Source organism: Thamnophis sirtalis, unplaced genomic scaffold (assembly GCF_051295495.1).
Source record: "Thamnophis sirtalis isolate CommonGarterSnake01/CBP01778 unplaced genomic scaffold, rThaSir2_p1.2 scaffold_2, whole genome shotgun sequence".
In the NCBI taxonomy this organism is placed as follows: domain Eukaryota; kingdom Metazoa; phylum Chordata; class Lepidosauria; order Squamata; family Natricidae; genus Thamnophis; species Thamnophis sirtalis.
Window position 1 is genome coordinate 80,627,418 of NW_028261382.1, and position 16,242 is coordinate 80,643,659.

Sequence of the window (16,242 nt, forward strand, 5' to 3'; positions counted from 1 at the left end):
AGCTCTGTTTGTTTCCTTCCAATAGGGGCCTGGGTAACAGGGTGACTTCCACCACAATAGGTAGGTGGTTGCAACCTGCGTTGCCACTGCATACCAATCACAGGGCTTTCAGACACCAATCGTATCACAGCTCACTCCACGCGGAGCGCAGCCACATCCAGGGCCTGGGCCACGCAGACAGCCCTGGCCGGAATCTGCAGGGCAGCCACGTGGGCTTCCCCCTCTCCCTTTGCTAGGAACCATAAACTGGACTCTTTTACCCCGCAGGGCAAAAGCCTCTTGGACGCAGGGCCTCTTGGACGCAGGGCGTTGCAGGTGGTTCACAGGGCGGAGCCCACGCCTCAACTGGCACAAGCGGGGGACATGGGGCCTCTGGGGTCTCCCTCCCTAGGGACGTGCAGGCTTTGGTACGTCCCATCCTGGATACTCCTCCCCCCTCACTATGGAGAAAGGGCGTTGGTACTTACCTGATACGCCTCTTCTCATAGTGGGGGGAGGAGTATCCAGTCCCTCCCTGACTATGTTTGTATGACTAAGTTTTATGTTCACAGTTTTATGAAGTTATATAAATATTGATGTTGAAGACGATAAAAGCTAAGAACTGAATTAAGAGTCTGGAGTGAATGGTGCAACGAGTCGGATGGAGCTCTTCGTCAAAAGAATGGGTAGTCCTGCTGGCCAGGGGGCGTTACCCAAAGAGCTTATCTGACTCATCCAATCATGAGAGGACAAAGTCAACACCCATCCTGGATACTCCTCCCCCCACTATGAGAAGAGGCGTATCAGGTAAGTACCAACGCCCTTTTTCTGCTGACATCCTTCCAAATAAAGATTTTTGCAAAAATGTCAGTAGGATTCTTGGATATAAAGAGGAGGCTAGAGCTTTTTTCCTTGCCAGCTTCCCTTTTTAAAATTGTTACTTGGAAGAGATGGTTAGGCACCTTGACACTAAGCCATAAACCATTGATCGGTTTTGACTTAGCATGTTTTGGGAAAAGCAATTTATTTGCAAACCGCGTTTAAATAAATGTGGTTTAAGAAAGGGGAAGAACGCAGCCACTGTGTTCAATTGACTGTGCTGGATTAATGTCAGGGCGCAAAGTGTTCCTCATACCCATGGATAGTAACAAGGATTTTAGTAAACTTAAATTATTATTATCGTAACAACAGAATTGTATCACAGCGGCCAGTTGTTTCTCCAGATTTGGCATTGATTACTAGTCGGGCCCCACCCAGGGGCCTAGGACGTTGTAACGTATTTTCGTAATATGCGTGCAGATCCAAGCAGTGCGGCTTTTTGCATTTGACTGATGGTGATTTTGTCAATTTTTAACTGTTTTAAATGTAATTCCAGTGATTTTGGAATAGCACCCAGTGTGCCAATTACCACTGGAACAATCACTGCTGGTTTGTGCCATAGTCGTTGAATTTCAATTTTTAAGTCCTGGTATTTTGCAATTTTTTCATGTTCCTTCTTGGCGACCCTGCTATCACCTGGTATTGCGATGTCTATGATTGTGACCTTATTTTTCTCAACCAGTGTGATGTCTGGTGTATTATGCGCCAGTATTTTGTCCGTTTGTATACGGAAATCCCACAAGATCTTGACCATCTGATTTTTGGTGACTTTTTCAGGCTGATGTTCCCACCAGTTTGTTGCTGTTTTAATATTATAATTTTTGCACAAGTTCCAATGGATCATTTGTGCTACTGAATTGTGCCGCAATTTATAATCAGTCTGCGCGATTTTTTTACAGCAGCTGAGTATGTGATCAACAGTTTCATTAGCTTGTTTGGAAAGTCTGCATTTGGCATCATCAGAGGATTTTTCAATTTTGGCCTTAATAGAATTTGTGCGGATAGCTTGTTCTTGCGCAGCCAGGATTAGTGACTCTGTTTCTTTCTTTAATGTACCTGTTGTTAACCATAACCAAGTTTGTTCACTGTCCACTTTATCTTTTATTTTTTCCAGAAATTGGCCATGCAGTGCTTTGTTCTGCCAACTCTCCAAAGCACTGCATGGTCAATTTGGAGTTGTTGTTGTTGTTGTTGTTGTTGTTGTTGTTGTTATTATTATTATTATTATTATTATTATTATTATTATTATTATTATTGTGCCGGTGCTAACTACAACCTAATCATTCCTCTTTGACTTACCCCTCAAAGCAGAAATCTTTATTTCCATATTCTGCCAGAATGAGGGCTTCTTCTTGTTGTGAACATTTATACATAAGGATACCTAAACCAAGATTTGCTTTAGATATAGGAATCTTGCCGTGGAAGGGATGTAAAAGAAACACTAGTTAGATGACATGTCTAATTGCATAGGTGACAGTAACCAAAAACAGGAACAACCAGGATACAGGCACATTCGTTCCTAGAACCTTACCATTCTCTGCTCAGCCATAGTGCTTATTTGGACTGATTACGTGCCATCAAGTCAACTCTCAACCATCATATAGATCTGTGATGGCGAACCTATTGCATGCATGCGGGAAGTGGCACGCAGAACCATTTCTCTGGGCATGCCAGCCATCGCCTGTTGCTCTTCCAGGTTCCGGCATGCACATGGGCCGGCCAGCTGGTTTTCTTGTGCACAGGAGCACCAGAAACTGAAAGAGCAGTTCCCTGATGCTCATGCACATGCCGGGAAGGAGAGCTTCCATTTTCCGGTGCTTACATGCGCACCAGCCATTTGGTCTTCACACACACATGCATGCCAGAAACGAGAAAATCAGGTGATCAGCATGCATGTGCATGTTGGAAACCAGACGCTCAGCTTCCCAGTGCATGCATGCATGCCAGGGAATTGCTCTTCTGGTTTCTGGTGCTCTTGCACGTGTGCGCCGGGGAGCTGCTCTTCGGTTTTCAGCGGTCTCAAGCTTGCACATGCTTGCACTTTGGCACTTGGTCCCGAAAAGGTTCCGCAACACTGATATAGATCAATAATGTGTGATGATCCTCTCCTAACTGTAGGTTAGGTACCTGTAGTCTGAGCCTGTGTGTGTGTCAAATTTGGAATGTCTATTCCCCTGTAAGAGTCCTTAATTCCAGTCCTGGTTGAAGTCCATTGATCTATCTGGCATAAATTTGCCTTCACCATTAGTAGTTCAGATTCTTGTGTATAGGTAGCATGAAATAAACTTGTAGTACTTTTCCTAATTCCTGGTTTCTAATTTTTTGCGCCTAACAGTAATCCGGTCTTCCAGATCTTCCAATGGTGCATCCACCATGACTACTGTAATTGAGTCTATCTACCTTCCTGCTGGATGTCTTCTTCTCTTTCCTCCCACCTTTCGCAACATCAGAGCCTTCTCTAGAGAGCCAGATCTTTGCATGATGTGTCCAAAGTAGAATATTCTACTTTGTTGATTTGTGTCTGGAGTGAGATCTCTGGGTTGATTTGTTCAGTGATTCCATTGGTTTGTTTTCCTGGCTGTCACAGTATTCTTAGGAATCCTAACACCATAGTTCAGAAGCATCAATATTTTTCCCATCCGACTTCTTCCAAGTCCACAATGTTAATACCAGAATTGAATGTTCACTAAAAATTGTAACCTGTATCTTTTTGCTCTTTATTGTACAGCTGACATAATATCTACAGTAGAGTTTAATCATTCTGGAGAATTGCTAGCGACGGGAGACAAAGGCGGTAGAGTTGTCATATTTCAACAAGAGCAAGAGGTAAGGTTTTCATTTTCTCCTTTTTTTGTAGTTGCTCAAAAGTAGAATTGATTTAGTCATAAAAGTGCCACTTGCCCTATTTGATATGATTGAGTACAAAAAAATGGTCAAAAGTTTCTCCTCACATTACAAATGCAGTTGTCCCTGTTTATATAGTAATTCCATTGTATTCACTTGGATTGTGGCTAGACCTGCATAGGTAGAATTACAGGAAATAGTGACAAACATGATTATAGAATCACATACTCTGCTTGCTTGCTTGTTTTAAGCCAAAAGAAAGACCAATGTGATCTGACAATTGGAAATGAATGAGTCTTGGGAACCTTTATGTTTAATATTAAAAAGTATGAGTTGTCTTTGACTATTACCTTAATGGAACCTGGAATTTCTGGCATATATGATGACAGTTGATAATTGAGGCACCCATGTGACCAACCTGATTTTATGACTTTCTATGCAGCAGTTATTAAGCAAATCCATTGTTAGTGGGTTAGTGTGTCTCTGAAGTGGGCCGTGGGAGGAGTCACAGCTGGGTATTGTCATGGCCCATCTGCCTGGAGACTGAGGTAAATCTTAAGGCCACACCTATACCCCTCCTCTGACTCTCCAGATTAACCTCAGTCTTCGGCCCAGAAGGAGCTAAATACCTGGCTCTCCTCGGCGTGAGATTTTTTCTCTTTTTTGTGTTTTTACCTTCGAAGATTTTTTTCCTTTGGATTGACATCCTCTGGTGCGCTCCGCAATCGGCCTGAGCCAATATTGAATCCTTCTTGAAATAATGATGACCCTTGTAGTATATTGAAGTACCTGCTGTCTGAAATGCCATACTCTTCCTCCTCCCCCTCCCCCCATGTAGCTGGTTATGACTTTGTTGGTGTTCTGGGAAGCCTTTAAACATGGCTGTTCCCCAGGCATGATGGTTAGAAAATTAATGAAGCCCATGAAAAGATTGCTGTTATTTGATTGTTGTTGATGGCTGCTACTATAGGTATATTTACTGTTTTTGCTATTGATTGCTTTGTTGAGTTTAAGTTCGTTATGTCAGATGTGAAAGACCTGGTCCACACGGTTCCACCACAAAAGCGCGTAGGACAAAATCGCGCTCGACAAAAGCGCGCTGTGACGTCATCACAGCGCGACGAAAAAGTTCGAAAAATGTAAAAATAAAGCGAAAACCTTACCCTAAGCCCCCCAAACCTAACCCTAAACCTAACCCTAAACCTAACTCTTAACCTAACCCTAAACCTAACCCTAAACCTAACCGTTAAAGTAACGAAAAACCTAATGCTAACCCTTAACCTAACGCTAACACTAACGCTCTAAAGCTAACCCTAACCCTTAACCTAACCCTAAACCTAACCCTTACCTTTATGTGAATCGGCTTGGTTTAATTTAATTTTTATTAATTTTTATTTGAATTTTTCGATCTTTTTCGTCGCGCTGTGATGATGTCAAAGGCGCGATTTTGTCGATCGCGCTTTTGCCGTCCACGCTTTTGATGGGTCACGGTCCACACAAATAAAGGTCCAATTAAACTGATTTATTACCACTCATGCCTATGCACAAGAATCTTCTCAACTAAACAGTTAGCATTTGCTTGAAGTTAGATGAGGGTCAACATACCATATTTTTGGAGTATTAAGATGCACCTTGTTTCCCCACAAAAAGAGGGTGAAAATCTGGGTGCATCTTATACACTGAATACAGTATTTTTGGCCCCCCAAACCCTGTCCCCTTCAGAAAAATGGCCGTGCATAGCAGTGGTGGGTTTCAAAAATTGTTGGAACCTACTCTGTGGGTGTGGTCTCCTTTGTGGGAGTGGCTTGCCGCCCATGTGACCGGATATGAAATTATGAATTAGTACTTAGGTTGGTCCAAGTAGCTAATCATAAACTCTGGCATTGAAGCATGCAAGTCTTAAAGCTGTCAAGTTACAAGATCCTTGCCAGTGGTGGGTTTCAAAATTTTTTGGAAGCTCTTCTGTAGGTGTGGCCTGCTTTCCGGGTCCACTGATGGAACCTCTTCTAACCAGTTCGGTAGATTTGACAAACCGGTTCTACCGAATAGGTGCGAACTGGTAGGAACCCACCTCTGGTGCATAGCCTTTAGAAGGTCTACAAAGTGCTCCTGGAGGCTGGGGAGGGCAAAAAATGGGCTGTTTGTTGCTCGTTTTTGCCCCCCCCCCCAAGCTCTCAGAAGCACTCTACAAGCTTCCTGAAGGCTAAGCATGCCCTTTTTTGGCAAAAATGAACCTGTTTTTGTGAGAAACAGGGGCATTTTTTGCTCATTTTTGCCCCCTCCCTCAGCCCCCAGGAGCACTTTGTAGGCCCCTCAAACTCTCTGCATGCCCTATTTTTCACAAAAAATGAGGTGTGCAGAGGGTTTGGGAGATCTGCAGAGTGCAAAACCTTTTTTTTTAATTTACCTCTTCAAAATCTTGATGCGTCTTATACTCCAAAAAATACAGTAATTCAAAGGAGATTGGTCTGCTGGTAGCTACATAAGGATTCTCCCTCTTTTAAACTCCATCCTAGGTTCTGCCACCTAGGTTCTGCCACTCCTTCTTCTACAGCAGTGATGGCGAACCTTTTAGGCACTGAGTGCCCAAAGTGCGTGTGAGCCAAGGTGGCGCAGTGGTTAAATGCAGCACTGCAGGCTACTGCTAGATCAGCAGGTCAGCGGTTCAAATCTCACCGGCTCAGGGTTGACTCAGCCTTCCATCCTTCCGAGGTGGGTAAAATGAAGACCCAGATTGTTGGGGGCAATATGCTGACTCTCTGTAAACCGCTTAGAGAGGCCTGAAAGGCCTATGAAGCGGTATATAAGTCTACTGCTATTGCTATATGCACATGCCCAAACTGTAAGGTGCACAGGTGCATGCACACAGGCTCCCTGTGCATGCAAATGCGCCCCCGTGCCTGCGTGGAAGGGACCCAAAAACCAGCTGGCTGGTGGGAGGTGTACGTGTACGATGGACAACTATGTCAATCGATTAAATAAATCCATAGCCAACCCTTCTCTCAAAAGCTGACACAGCCATTGTGTTTGGCAAGTCATGGTTTCTGCTGCTGCCTGATCCAAATAATTGTGGCTTATACAGCAAACTTTAGTTAAAAGAAATTAGGATAACAGTGAGTCAAGCTGAGGCATCCAATGCCTTTTGGGATCAGGGCAGTGTAACTGGTGAAGGGATGTAGCTGAGTGTGGAACCATGCCTCTCACAGGACCAGCTCTCTATTCCATTCTTTCGGGGAACAGACCAAATGAGACTTCGAAATGTACCTTCCGTTGCTCCCAAAGCAGAATTCTTGAGTGATGCTGTCCAACTTCCATAACCCTCAGCATAGTCGAGCATTCTGGATGATGGATAACTCCTGAAGACCCCTGGCTAGGAGAATCCCATGCTTCCTAAACCAATCCTCTGATATTGTAGGAAGCATTTTCTGTGCTGTTGCCTTTGCAATCTGTCACATATATGTCTTTTTCATCACATCACGGTCATCTAGATCCAGGCCATTACTCACAGCCTATTAAAACAAAGCCTTTTTTTTCTTTTTTGCTTGTGGATGATGCTCAAGTTGCAACATAATGTTCTTTTGTTCTGGTAACATCCTTCTCCAGACTCTTATTTGTGCCCATAATAGAATGCCCTACTTTGGCTTCCTCCCACAGTAAGGAGCACTCATATAGTACCCAGCAGATGAGGAGGCACTGAAGACATGTGGGCATGGAAGAGATTTCTCTCTTGGATAGCAAGTGTTCTCCCAGGTTTTTATTAAGCAGCTTTGAAAGAGTCTGACAAAAGGTGGCCTTCAGAAGTCGTGAGTCTTTAGCTACTCTTCCATTGAAGGCTCCAACAATTATTAGTGTGTCTGTGTGCAACTCTGAAAGTGAAAGCTTTTTCAATAGGATGTTATAACTGTTCGCAGTGCAAAGAGACAATCCTAAAATATGCATAAAGGTAAAGGTTCCCCTTGTGCTAGTCATTTCCGACTTTAGGGGGCGGTCGTCATCTCCGTTTCAAAGCCGAAGAGCCAGCGCTCTGCGAAGACCAAAGGTCTTCGTGGTCATGTGGCCAGCATGACTAAATGCATGGAAGGTACACGGAATGCTGTTATCTTCCCACTAAAGGTAGTTCCTATTTTTTCTTCATGCATTTTTACGTGCTTTCGAACTGCTAGGTTGGTAGAAGCTGGGACAAGTAACGGGAGCTCACTCCCGTTATGTGGCACTAGGGATTCGAACCGCTGAACTGCTGACCTTTCTGATCGACAAGCTCAACGTCTTAGCCACCTGAGCCACTGCGTCCCTCTAAGATATGCATGCAAACCTCTTAATAAATATTTTTATTTTCATTCTTCATAGTGCTCATCTGAAAATATTTGAATTAAAATGCCTCTTTTTCATTAGAATCCCTCCGTTTTCAGATTTAGTCTAAAAATCTCTAGCTTCCCGGATGCGTCAGGAACGAAAAGTCCTTGAATTAGTTGAATTTTAATCTGGGTTGCAGAGATAGGTGTCACTTTGCAACCATTCTTTTAGCAACTATTCAAATTAAAATGGCACTGAAAAAAGTGACTTATGACCAGTTCTCATACTTATAACCATCACAGCATCCCTACAGTCAGGTGATCAAAATTCCGGTGCTATTTATAATAGTTGCAGCATCCTGCGTTATATTCAACCTTCCCAGCTAGCTTCCAACAAGCAAAGGCAACAGAGGAAGCCAGCTTCATGAATCACTGAACATCAGCAGTGATTTGCTTAACGACCATTGCAAAAAAAGAACATAAAATTGAGAGCATCTCACTTAACAATTGCCTTGCGTAGCAGTGGAAATTCTGCTCCCAATTGTGGATGTAAGTTGAGGACTGTCTGTACTACTTAAGGTTACAAAGTAAGTAGAACCAGGAAGAACTAGCTGCCTTCTCCCGGAAAACTTTCCCATCCAGAAGATAGATTGGCTAGATTATAGAAGCTCTTTGCCTATGCAGAGAGCTTCTTGTTGACATCCTTCCCCTGAGGTTCAAGTGGTAGAGCTTAGGGAAGGGCTTGCTACTCAGTGATATCCAGAGAGGTCAGATGATTTGCATGTCCTCTTCTGGGGTAGAAGAAGAGCACAACTGGAGGGTGGAGTTAAAGATGTCATCAGCTTAGAGTCCTTACGTTACTACAAATGATCCAAGTCCACCCTTTCTTGAATCCGTTGACCCTTATCTAGTGCAAATTTAGTGCTGACCATTGTACCATTCTTGTATATAGGTTTGAATAAATATTCCCTGCTGCAACTTAACCTAAGGTCCTGACCCTTTGCACTTGACATTAATCTTGTTTAACTTTGCCCCCAGCCTGCTCTTCTCTTACATCTGGTTCTTAAATTCTCTGGGTATCTCAGTGAAGTCTTACATTCCAGGTTGTACTTTGGAAAATGTGTGGGAAATGCTAAGCTTAATACTGTTACTATAGTGGAAATTCTCCATGGAGACCCAGATAATGCAGTAGGATAAGAAACTGGTTCTGATCCAGGAGCTAGATCTATCTTTCATCTGCTTTAGGAGGCCACAGTGACGTTGGGCGTGGAACTTAATGAAGGCAGTCCCCTTCCTTCATACCACTCATGTCTCACCTATTAAGCCAAAAACTATACAATGCATTTGCTCTCTTGTTAGAAGGAAGATATCAACCATTCATACTTTTGATTTTCCAGGTACAATACTTGGGGATAATTTGCTTGCGTTCTTTCAGGAAAACGTAAATAGCTGAACAATAGATCTTGTAACAGAGAGGATTTAATATTGTTAGATTGTTTGTTTGTGTGTGTATGTGTGTATAAGGAAACAATACATAACAATTCTGCTGTTTATAGATTTAATTTAAAAATATTCAGTTTGAAATGATATCAGGTCTCTGTGTTTATTAATTGATACATTCTTCTGAAAGAAATACTGGGAAGTATTTTATTTTATGTGCTGTATAGACTTCTTAGGAGTGGGGAAGAATTCTTGGGTCTGTCATCTGTATCTCTACAACTGGTTTGCCTCTGCAACCAAACAAGACAGACACAGACTTCAACGTATAATTAGAACTGCCTTCCATTGAGGACATGTATACTGCACGAGTCAAAAAGAGGACTGTGAAAATATCTTCAGATCCCTCACATAACCCTAACCCTGGGCATAAATTGTTTCAACTCCTACCCTCAAAACGATAGAGCACTGCACACCAGAACAAATAGACACAAGGACAGTCCCCCCCCCCCCCGAATGCCATCACTCTGCTTAACAACTAATTCCCACAACACTGTCAATAATTTACTAAGAATGTATTACTATTATTATTATTCTCTTCCTTCCTAGTATCTATCTCTCCCCACTTATGACTATAACCATGTTGCTTGTATCTTTCAATTTATATTGTTTTTATTGTTTCCTAGTACGATTTGATAGCTTATTAGTAAACTTGACTAGCATTAAGTGTTGTATCTTTTTATTCTTGATGGATGTATTTTTATTTTCCTTATGTACACTGAGAGCATATGCACCAAAGACAAATTCCTTGTGTCCAATCACACTTGGCCAATAAAGAATTCTATTCTATTATGAGTTTGTCCTTCACATAGACGTAAAGTAATCTTCTAGTGCCACCTCGTGGTCACAGTGCTGGGGACAAGTCACTCAATATAATTAGCCTACCCCATATTTCTCTTTTAACCTGTAAAATGACAAAAAGAATATTAGTTATTATGCTGGTTCTGGCCTCGGGGCATCCAGGATATCTGGATATATCCCAAGACACCAAGGATCAATCCTTAACCGAGTTACTGGAAACACTTTTAAGGTTCAGATGCAACACGAGCTTCAGCTGTTTCTTGAATGCTAATTGAGATTTCATACATGAATTGTAATGTGGATACCAATAAAGGTGACTATTTGTAGCTCAGGGGTTGAAATGAAGAATCCTTGATGCTCTCTGAGCTTGGTTGTTTTCTTGAAGACATTTCATTATCCAAACTAGGTAACATCATCATCAATGTGAATTTTGTTGAATATGCTGAGGATTGCAGATAGGTAAGGCAGTGATAGTGGTCAGTTGGGAATAGAGGGGCACCCATCTTAAAACCTAATTTGAGTTTCTGTCTCCATATTAAAGCAAGTACATTTAACAAAGGGGATAATCTTGGGTGCTTGCAGCAGATGTACCCATATTGTAATGAAGTTCAAACAAGATTATCCATAAAAGCATCCGTACTTGGAATATATAGACTACAGATGTTTGTTAGTTTGGACAAGCCAAATTTTCCCATTTATGGAGTGCAGATAATACCCCTGAGGATTAAACTTTTGCCTTCACCCTTTCTCCTTGTGGTTATTTGAAGTGATGATAAGTTCACTTATTAATAAATACTGCAATAAAATCTTCTGGCATTGACCTTAGCCTATGGAGAGCATAGTCTTTCACCAATCTGTTCTGTCTTCCCAAATCTATGGAGGACTTGTTATCACCTTTGCTCTTCCTGACTTTCACAACTGAGATGCTACCTGGATTTGTCACTAATCTTGATTTAAATTTTATCTTCTGTGCCTTGAGCTCAAAATGTGTGAAATCTTTCAAAGCTATCATTGTCTTCAGATAAAGCAATGCCAACAATAGGATTCCTATTTCACAGGGGTGTGAGTGCCCAATTGATACTTAGCTCAAGTATTTACACTTACTTTTAATTTTTATACATGTTGTCTGAAATGGTATAGGATTCCTGCTTGAGCAGGGGGTTGGACTAGAACATTTCCAAGATAACTTCCAACTCTGTTATTCTGTTTCCTTATTTATTAAATAAATGTCAATTTGCCACCCAATTCTGGTGATGGCTTAAAAATTTAGAATTTCACAAGGGAAGAACCCATAAAGCCCCATCTCCACCACCACCACCACCAGCAACCACACAATATATCAAGCACTTGATTGGCACCAACCACTTGACTGGCTTTGTATCAACCAGGTGCCCCCAAGTTGGCCTGCTAACAGAATCATGTCTTCAGAGCTTTCCAGAAAAATATCAGGGCCACTTTTGCTGACTTTTTTCTTGTTTTAAGGATGATGTCAGAGGGGAGGTCTTTTGTTATACAAAGCCTATTCATGCCCTTCACTTTGTTGTAAATTTTTCACTGTCTCCCTTTGTACCATTCATTAGTAATTTAAACCCTCTTAATAGGGTGAGGGAGGGGAAGGAATTTCTACCAAAACTTCCTTCCATGATTTAACATGTTGCTTCCTTTGTTCTTGGCAATTCTTTATTTAAACCATCTTACTTGCTGGTTAAATTATAATAAAATGCTTTATTAATAGAATTATTCAGCATTTTTATTTAGTGTTTCTTTCTTAGACATTTACATTGCTACTTGTGTTATATTAATTAACATTCCCGTTGCTGTAAGTTATGATCTATCATTAATACTGTAAATATTTTCTGATTTTGATTCTAAAATGGTACCTTGTGAGCTTTCCTTAGGAGATTGGCTAGTCAGAACTGTTCAGTGAAATTCAGCGGTGGAATTTCTTGCTTTTTAAGAAAAATAAGAGCTATGACAATGGTACAGTGTCAAACTTAGCAACCATTTTTGGTATATAAATAATATTTGAAACACCCCCAAAGGCAGAAAGTTGAAGCTTATGATCCCTAAATTCCTCAACTACTTTTTTCCCCTTTTCCTTCCTGTGCCTAAAGAATCACCGAAAATCCACTGATTTCTGGGAAGGCATTTACCCTTGAAAAATAGACACCCTATTTAGGTGTAAGTGGGAGATTTATACACCCTGAATCAGGATAATAGGGAAAAGATAGATATTTAATTCTCCAGGGCTTATTTTGATCTATGACCGTAAATAAATAAAGAGCTATGCTAAATCTGACCATGATTTATGTTGCTTGCCAGAAGTTAGTGTTTCCTTCTAGTTTCTGGGACAAAAATGGCCATTGAGTACAATGGGTTTGCTTAATGTCTGCGGTGTTTGCTTAATGCCCATTGCAAAAATGGTCATCAAATCGGACACAGTCACATGGTGACTCAATGACCACCACAATTTACCACTTGTAATTTTGGACTCAAGTCTGGTCATAAGTTGAGAATTACCTATGCCGCCTTTCAGCACATATGACATCCAAGACAGTTGAGGACCATTTGCAAAGCTGCTCCAGATGCCACCAGACCTGTAATGGCATTGGCCACTGAGCTTGCTTGGGTTAGAACGTGGCAAGGCTATGTGACCTACTAGGCAGGAAATGACTGATCACTGATCATGTCAATGAGATTCATGCCAATAAAATGTTAACTAGTCTGGCTGGGAATTCAGCTTAGCATGCCAACACGGATGGTGTCCTCTGGCTTAGAAAAGAGGCTCAGAAGAAGATCATCTTCATCTTGTCTTATAAGTTATGCCTGAATCTAGATCAGGGGTGTCAAACTCATTTTCATTGAAGGCCACATCAGGGTTGTGTTTGACCTGAGGGGGCCTGGGTAGGCGTGGCGAGGGTGGGTAGGTGTGGCCAGAGTGGGTGTGGCCAGCTCAATGTCACTCATCGGGGGGTGCCTGTGGTGGCCCGAGTGCTCTGCCAGCAAAAACAGGCTCCCGAGCTCCACTTTTGACTGCCAGGGTCTCCTGCAACCCTCTACTAGTGAAAACGGAGCTTGAGCTGGCAGAAGCACCATGGGCTGGTCCTTCACTGTTTCCAAGGCAGTTCTATGGGCCAGATCTAAGTAATCCATGGGCCGGATATGGCCCCTGGGCTTTGAGCTTGACACCCCTGATCTAGATGGTCACCACCATAGTAGACTTGGCAAGTAAGTGCCAAGATGTTTCATTGGGGGTGGGTGGGTGGGTGGAGAAACACTAATTAATAATGCAAGCCATTTGGTACAATACAACAGTGATGCCACAACTCAGATTTTGCTAACCTTTTTTTAATTTGGCATCTTTCCGATGATTTGAGACTTAAATACTGATCATTTGAATCTGGTATGGCTTCTAAGAACATCTGGGCTGATATTAACATCTTCCAAGATATGAAGTGTTTCCTCTTTCAGCCTGTTATTAAACACTTGGAAGTAATTATGTTGTTGTTGTTCAAAAGCCCTTCTAATAAAAAGGGTGACTAATCTTTAATAATGATTGGTTGCTCATGCTTAATAAATCTCATTTAAGGGAAGTCCTGCTCAACAAGGCAAAGAGAGGAGTGGTGGTGTGGCACTTTGACCCCCTGTCTGGCACTTCTTGTAGCTTACAGAAAGAAGTGGAAGAGGCACACAAACAGAAGGCCATTCTAATTACCCGAACTTTGCTTTGAGAAGCAACCATGAAACCTGTGAAATGCAGCATCTCTTCAATCCTTGTGCACCCATGTTATAGATGCATCGGCAACTGGGACTTTTGCAGATTTTCAGTTTTAAATTCACACAGGGTTTTACAAGCAGTGGGTCACACTGAAGCCTGAGTGGGTTTGCCCACCTGTTTGTGCCTCTGTTATTTTCCTTCATGTCTGAGATATCGAACGTCCTGTATAGGGTGGTGTATTCAATCTATGCTTATTTTTGTATAGTTATATCTCTTTCTATGCCTGCTTATAACATTCGGATAAGGGTGCAATTAACCCAAAATCAATCCTTTCTTAGGCATATGATTTTGAGCTAGTCCACCCTCTGTCTAACCCATTTCACAAAAGGTGAGAGGAATGGGTGGACAGTAGGTCAAAATTTCTCAAAGATAGCAATCAATATTTCTTTGAATTTGTAAAGTGGTAACTAAGGTTTTGACCCACCCCCGTCCTTCCTTCTTTTTAAAAATAACCTGGCATAACAAAGAAAAGATAATTATTTAAAGAACTTTGCCCTGAACATTTAGTCTTTGATGCTCCAGGAGAGCACGACACCCCCACCCCAGTTATGGGATATTCATCAGGCAGAGTTAAATTACAATGTTTATCCAGCTGATTAGACAAATTACAATCATTAGTTAAGTGCTTTAAAGTGTCTTTTCTCCCCAGAGACATTGGATTCATATGCTAATAACTTCAAATTTTATCAAAAGGCTTGTTCAGTTGATCAACTAAATGTTTGGCAGCCCCTTAAATGATTCATGTTTGAGTTGATTCTATTTCCCTTGAATTCTCATCATTCTCAACTCAATAATGGACACAGGCAGAACCTTAGTCCACATCCCATGTAGTACATGGTGCGTTCTAGTTATGCTGAGCTATGTAGCCCCTATTACACAATAGAAAGAGTGAACTACAGTTGTTGTTCATTGAATTTTTCTCATCTTTTTTTAATTGTCTTTCAGAACAAACTACAGTCTCACACCAGAGGTGAATACAATGTTTACAGTACCTTCCAAAGTCACGAGCCAGAGTTTGACTACTTGAAAAGCTTAGAAATTGAAGAAAAGATCAACAAAATTAGGTGGTTACCCCAGAAAAACGCTGCTCAATTTTTATTGTCTACAAATGGTAAGACTTTCTTTGATAACTCTTGATGATTGACTTTTATTAAACCAAGTTTCCCAAGGCTATCTTTGTCCTAGAACAGGAAATGGGCAATTATGGCCCCTTCAACTCCCAGAATTCCAGAGCCAACTTGCTCTGGGGTACCCAGCATTCTCTGGAATACTCAGCGTCCTGGCTCAGGAATTCTAGGGGTTGAAATCCACAGCTCATAAAGGGACCATAGTTGCCCACCCCATCCCTAAAAACCTATCTTGCAAATTATCATTCCTGACACTGATGTGACAAGATTTTTCAAGTGGCTTCCTGGAACCATGTGGTAGAACTGCCTCTATATAGAACAGGGATCAGCAATCTTTCAGATCTCCGGGACCACTAAATTTGAAATTTTAAATCCTGCGGACCACTAATATGATCTGCCTAATGACCGACTGGGTGGGCGTGGCTAGGTAATTATGGGACTGGGTGGGTGTGGCCAACTCAATGTCACTCACATCAAGGGGCACCTTGCCGGCCTCTACTTGCCCCTCCCCAGCCAGCCACTCCTCATCTGCCTGCCCAGGCTCCTTAGGGTCCCAACAGAAAGCAGTTGTTGGGGCTAAGCAGCCACCATGAGAAAGAGTTGGCAAAATGGCTAGCTCAGTTCAAATTGGATCTGACTGAGAAGGAGGCTCAGCAGAAGCACCTCACTGAGGACTAGGAGCATAGGCTTTCCAAGCAGAAGGAAGACGTGCGGGAGTCCAAGGCCAGATACTGGCACCTGGAGGCTCAGCAGGCTGAGATGGTCAGCCAGTTCCAGCCCATGATGCGGTCCCACTGGAACAAGGCCTTCTAGCTCTTTCCCTCCAGCTTTTGCCCAAAGCCCCACACCAGCAGGCTGAAGCAGACCCCAAGTTGGAATTTATGCTCCCCTCCAACCCACACAAGAAGACCCTTTTGGGGGGGGGGAGACTCTGCAGCAACACAAATGTTCATTAAATGTATCCGGCCCAGGGGCCGTAGTTTGAATATTGCACTAATTTAGTGCAATATAAAAATGCAAATAATTTTTCTGCGGACCACCAAAA

At 42.1% G+C, this 16,242-nt stretch overlaps 1 protein-coding gene across 2 annotated transcripts in view; it reads left to right on the forward strand.

The window, feature by feature from the left end:
* PPP2R2A (protein phosphatase 2 regulatory subunit Balpha) overlaps window positions 1-16,242 on the forward strand; it is an 80,929-nt gene that overhangs the window by 52,211 nt on the left and 12,476 nt on the right. For both annotated transcript variants that reach the window (XM_087706205.1, XM_087706204.1), the window contains exons 3-4: window positions 3,587-3,684; window positions 15,016-15,181. In XM_087706205.1, coding sequence (XP_087562331.1) covers window positions 3,587-3,684; window positions 15,016-15,181 — 264 coding nt within the window. The remainder of the gene's footprint in view (window positions 1-3,586; window positions 3,685-15,015; window positions 15,182-16,242) is intronic.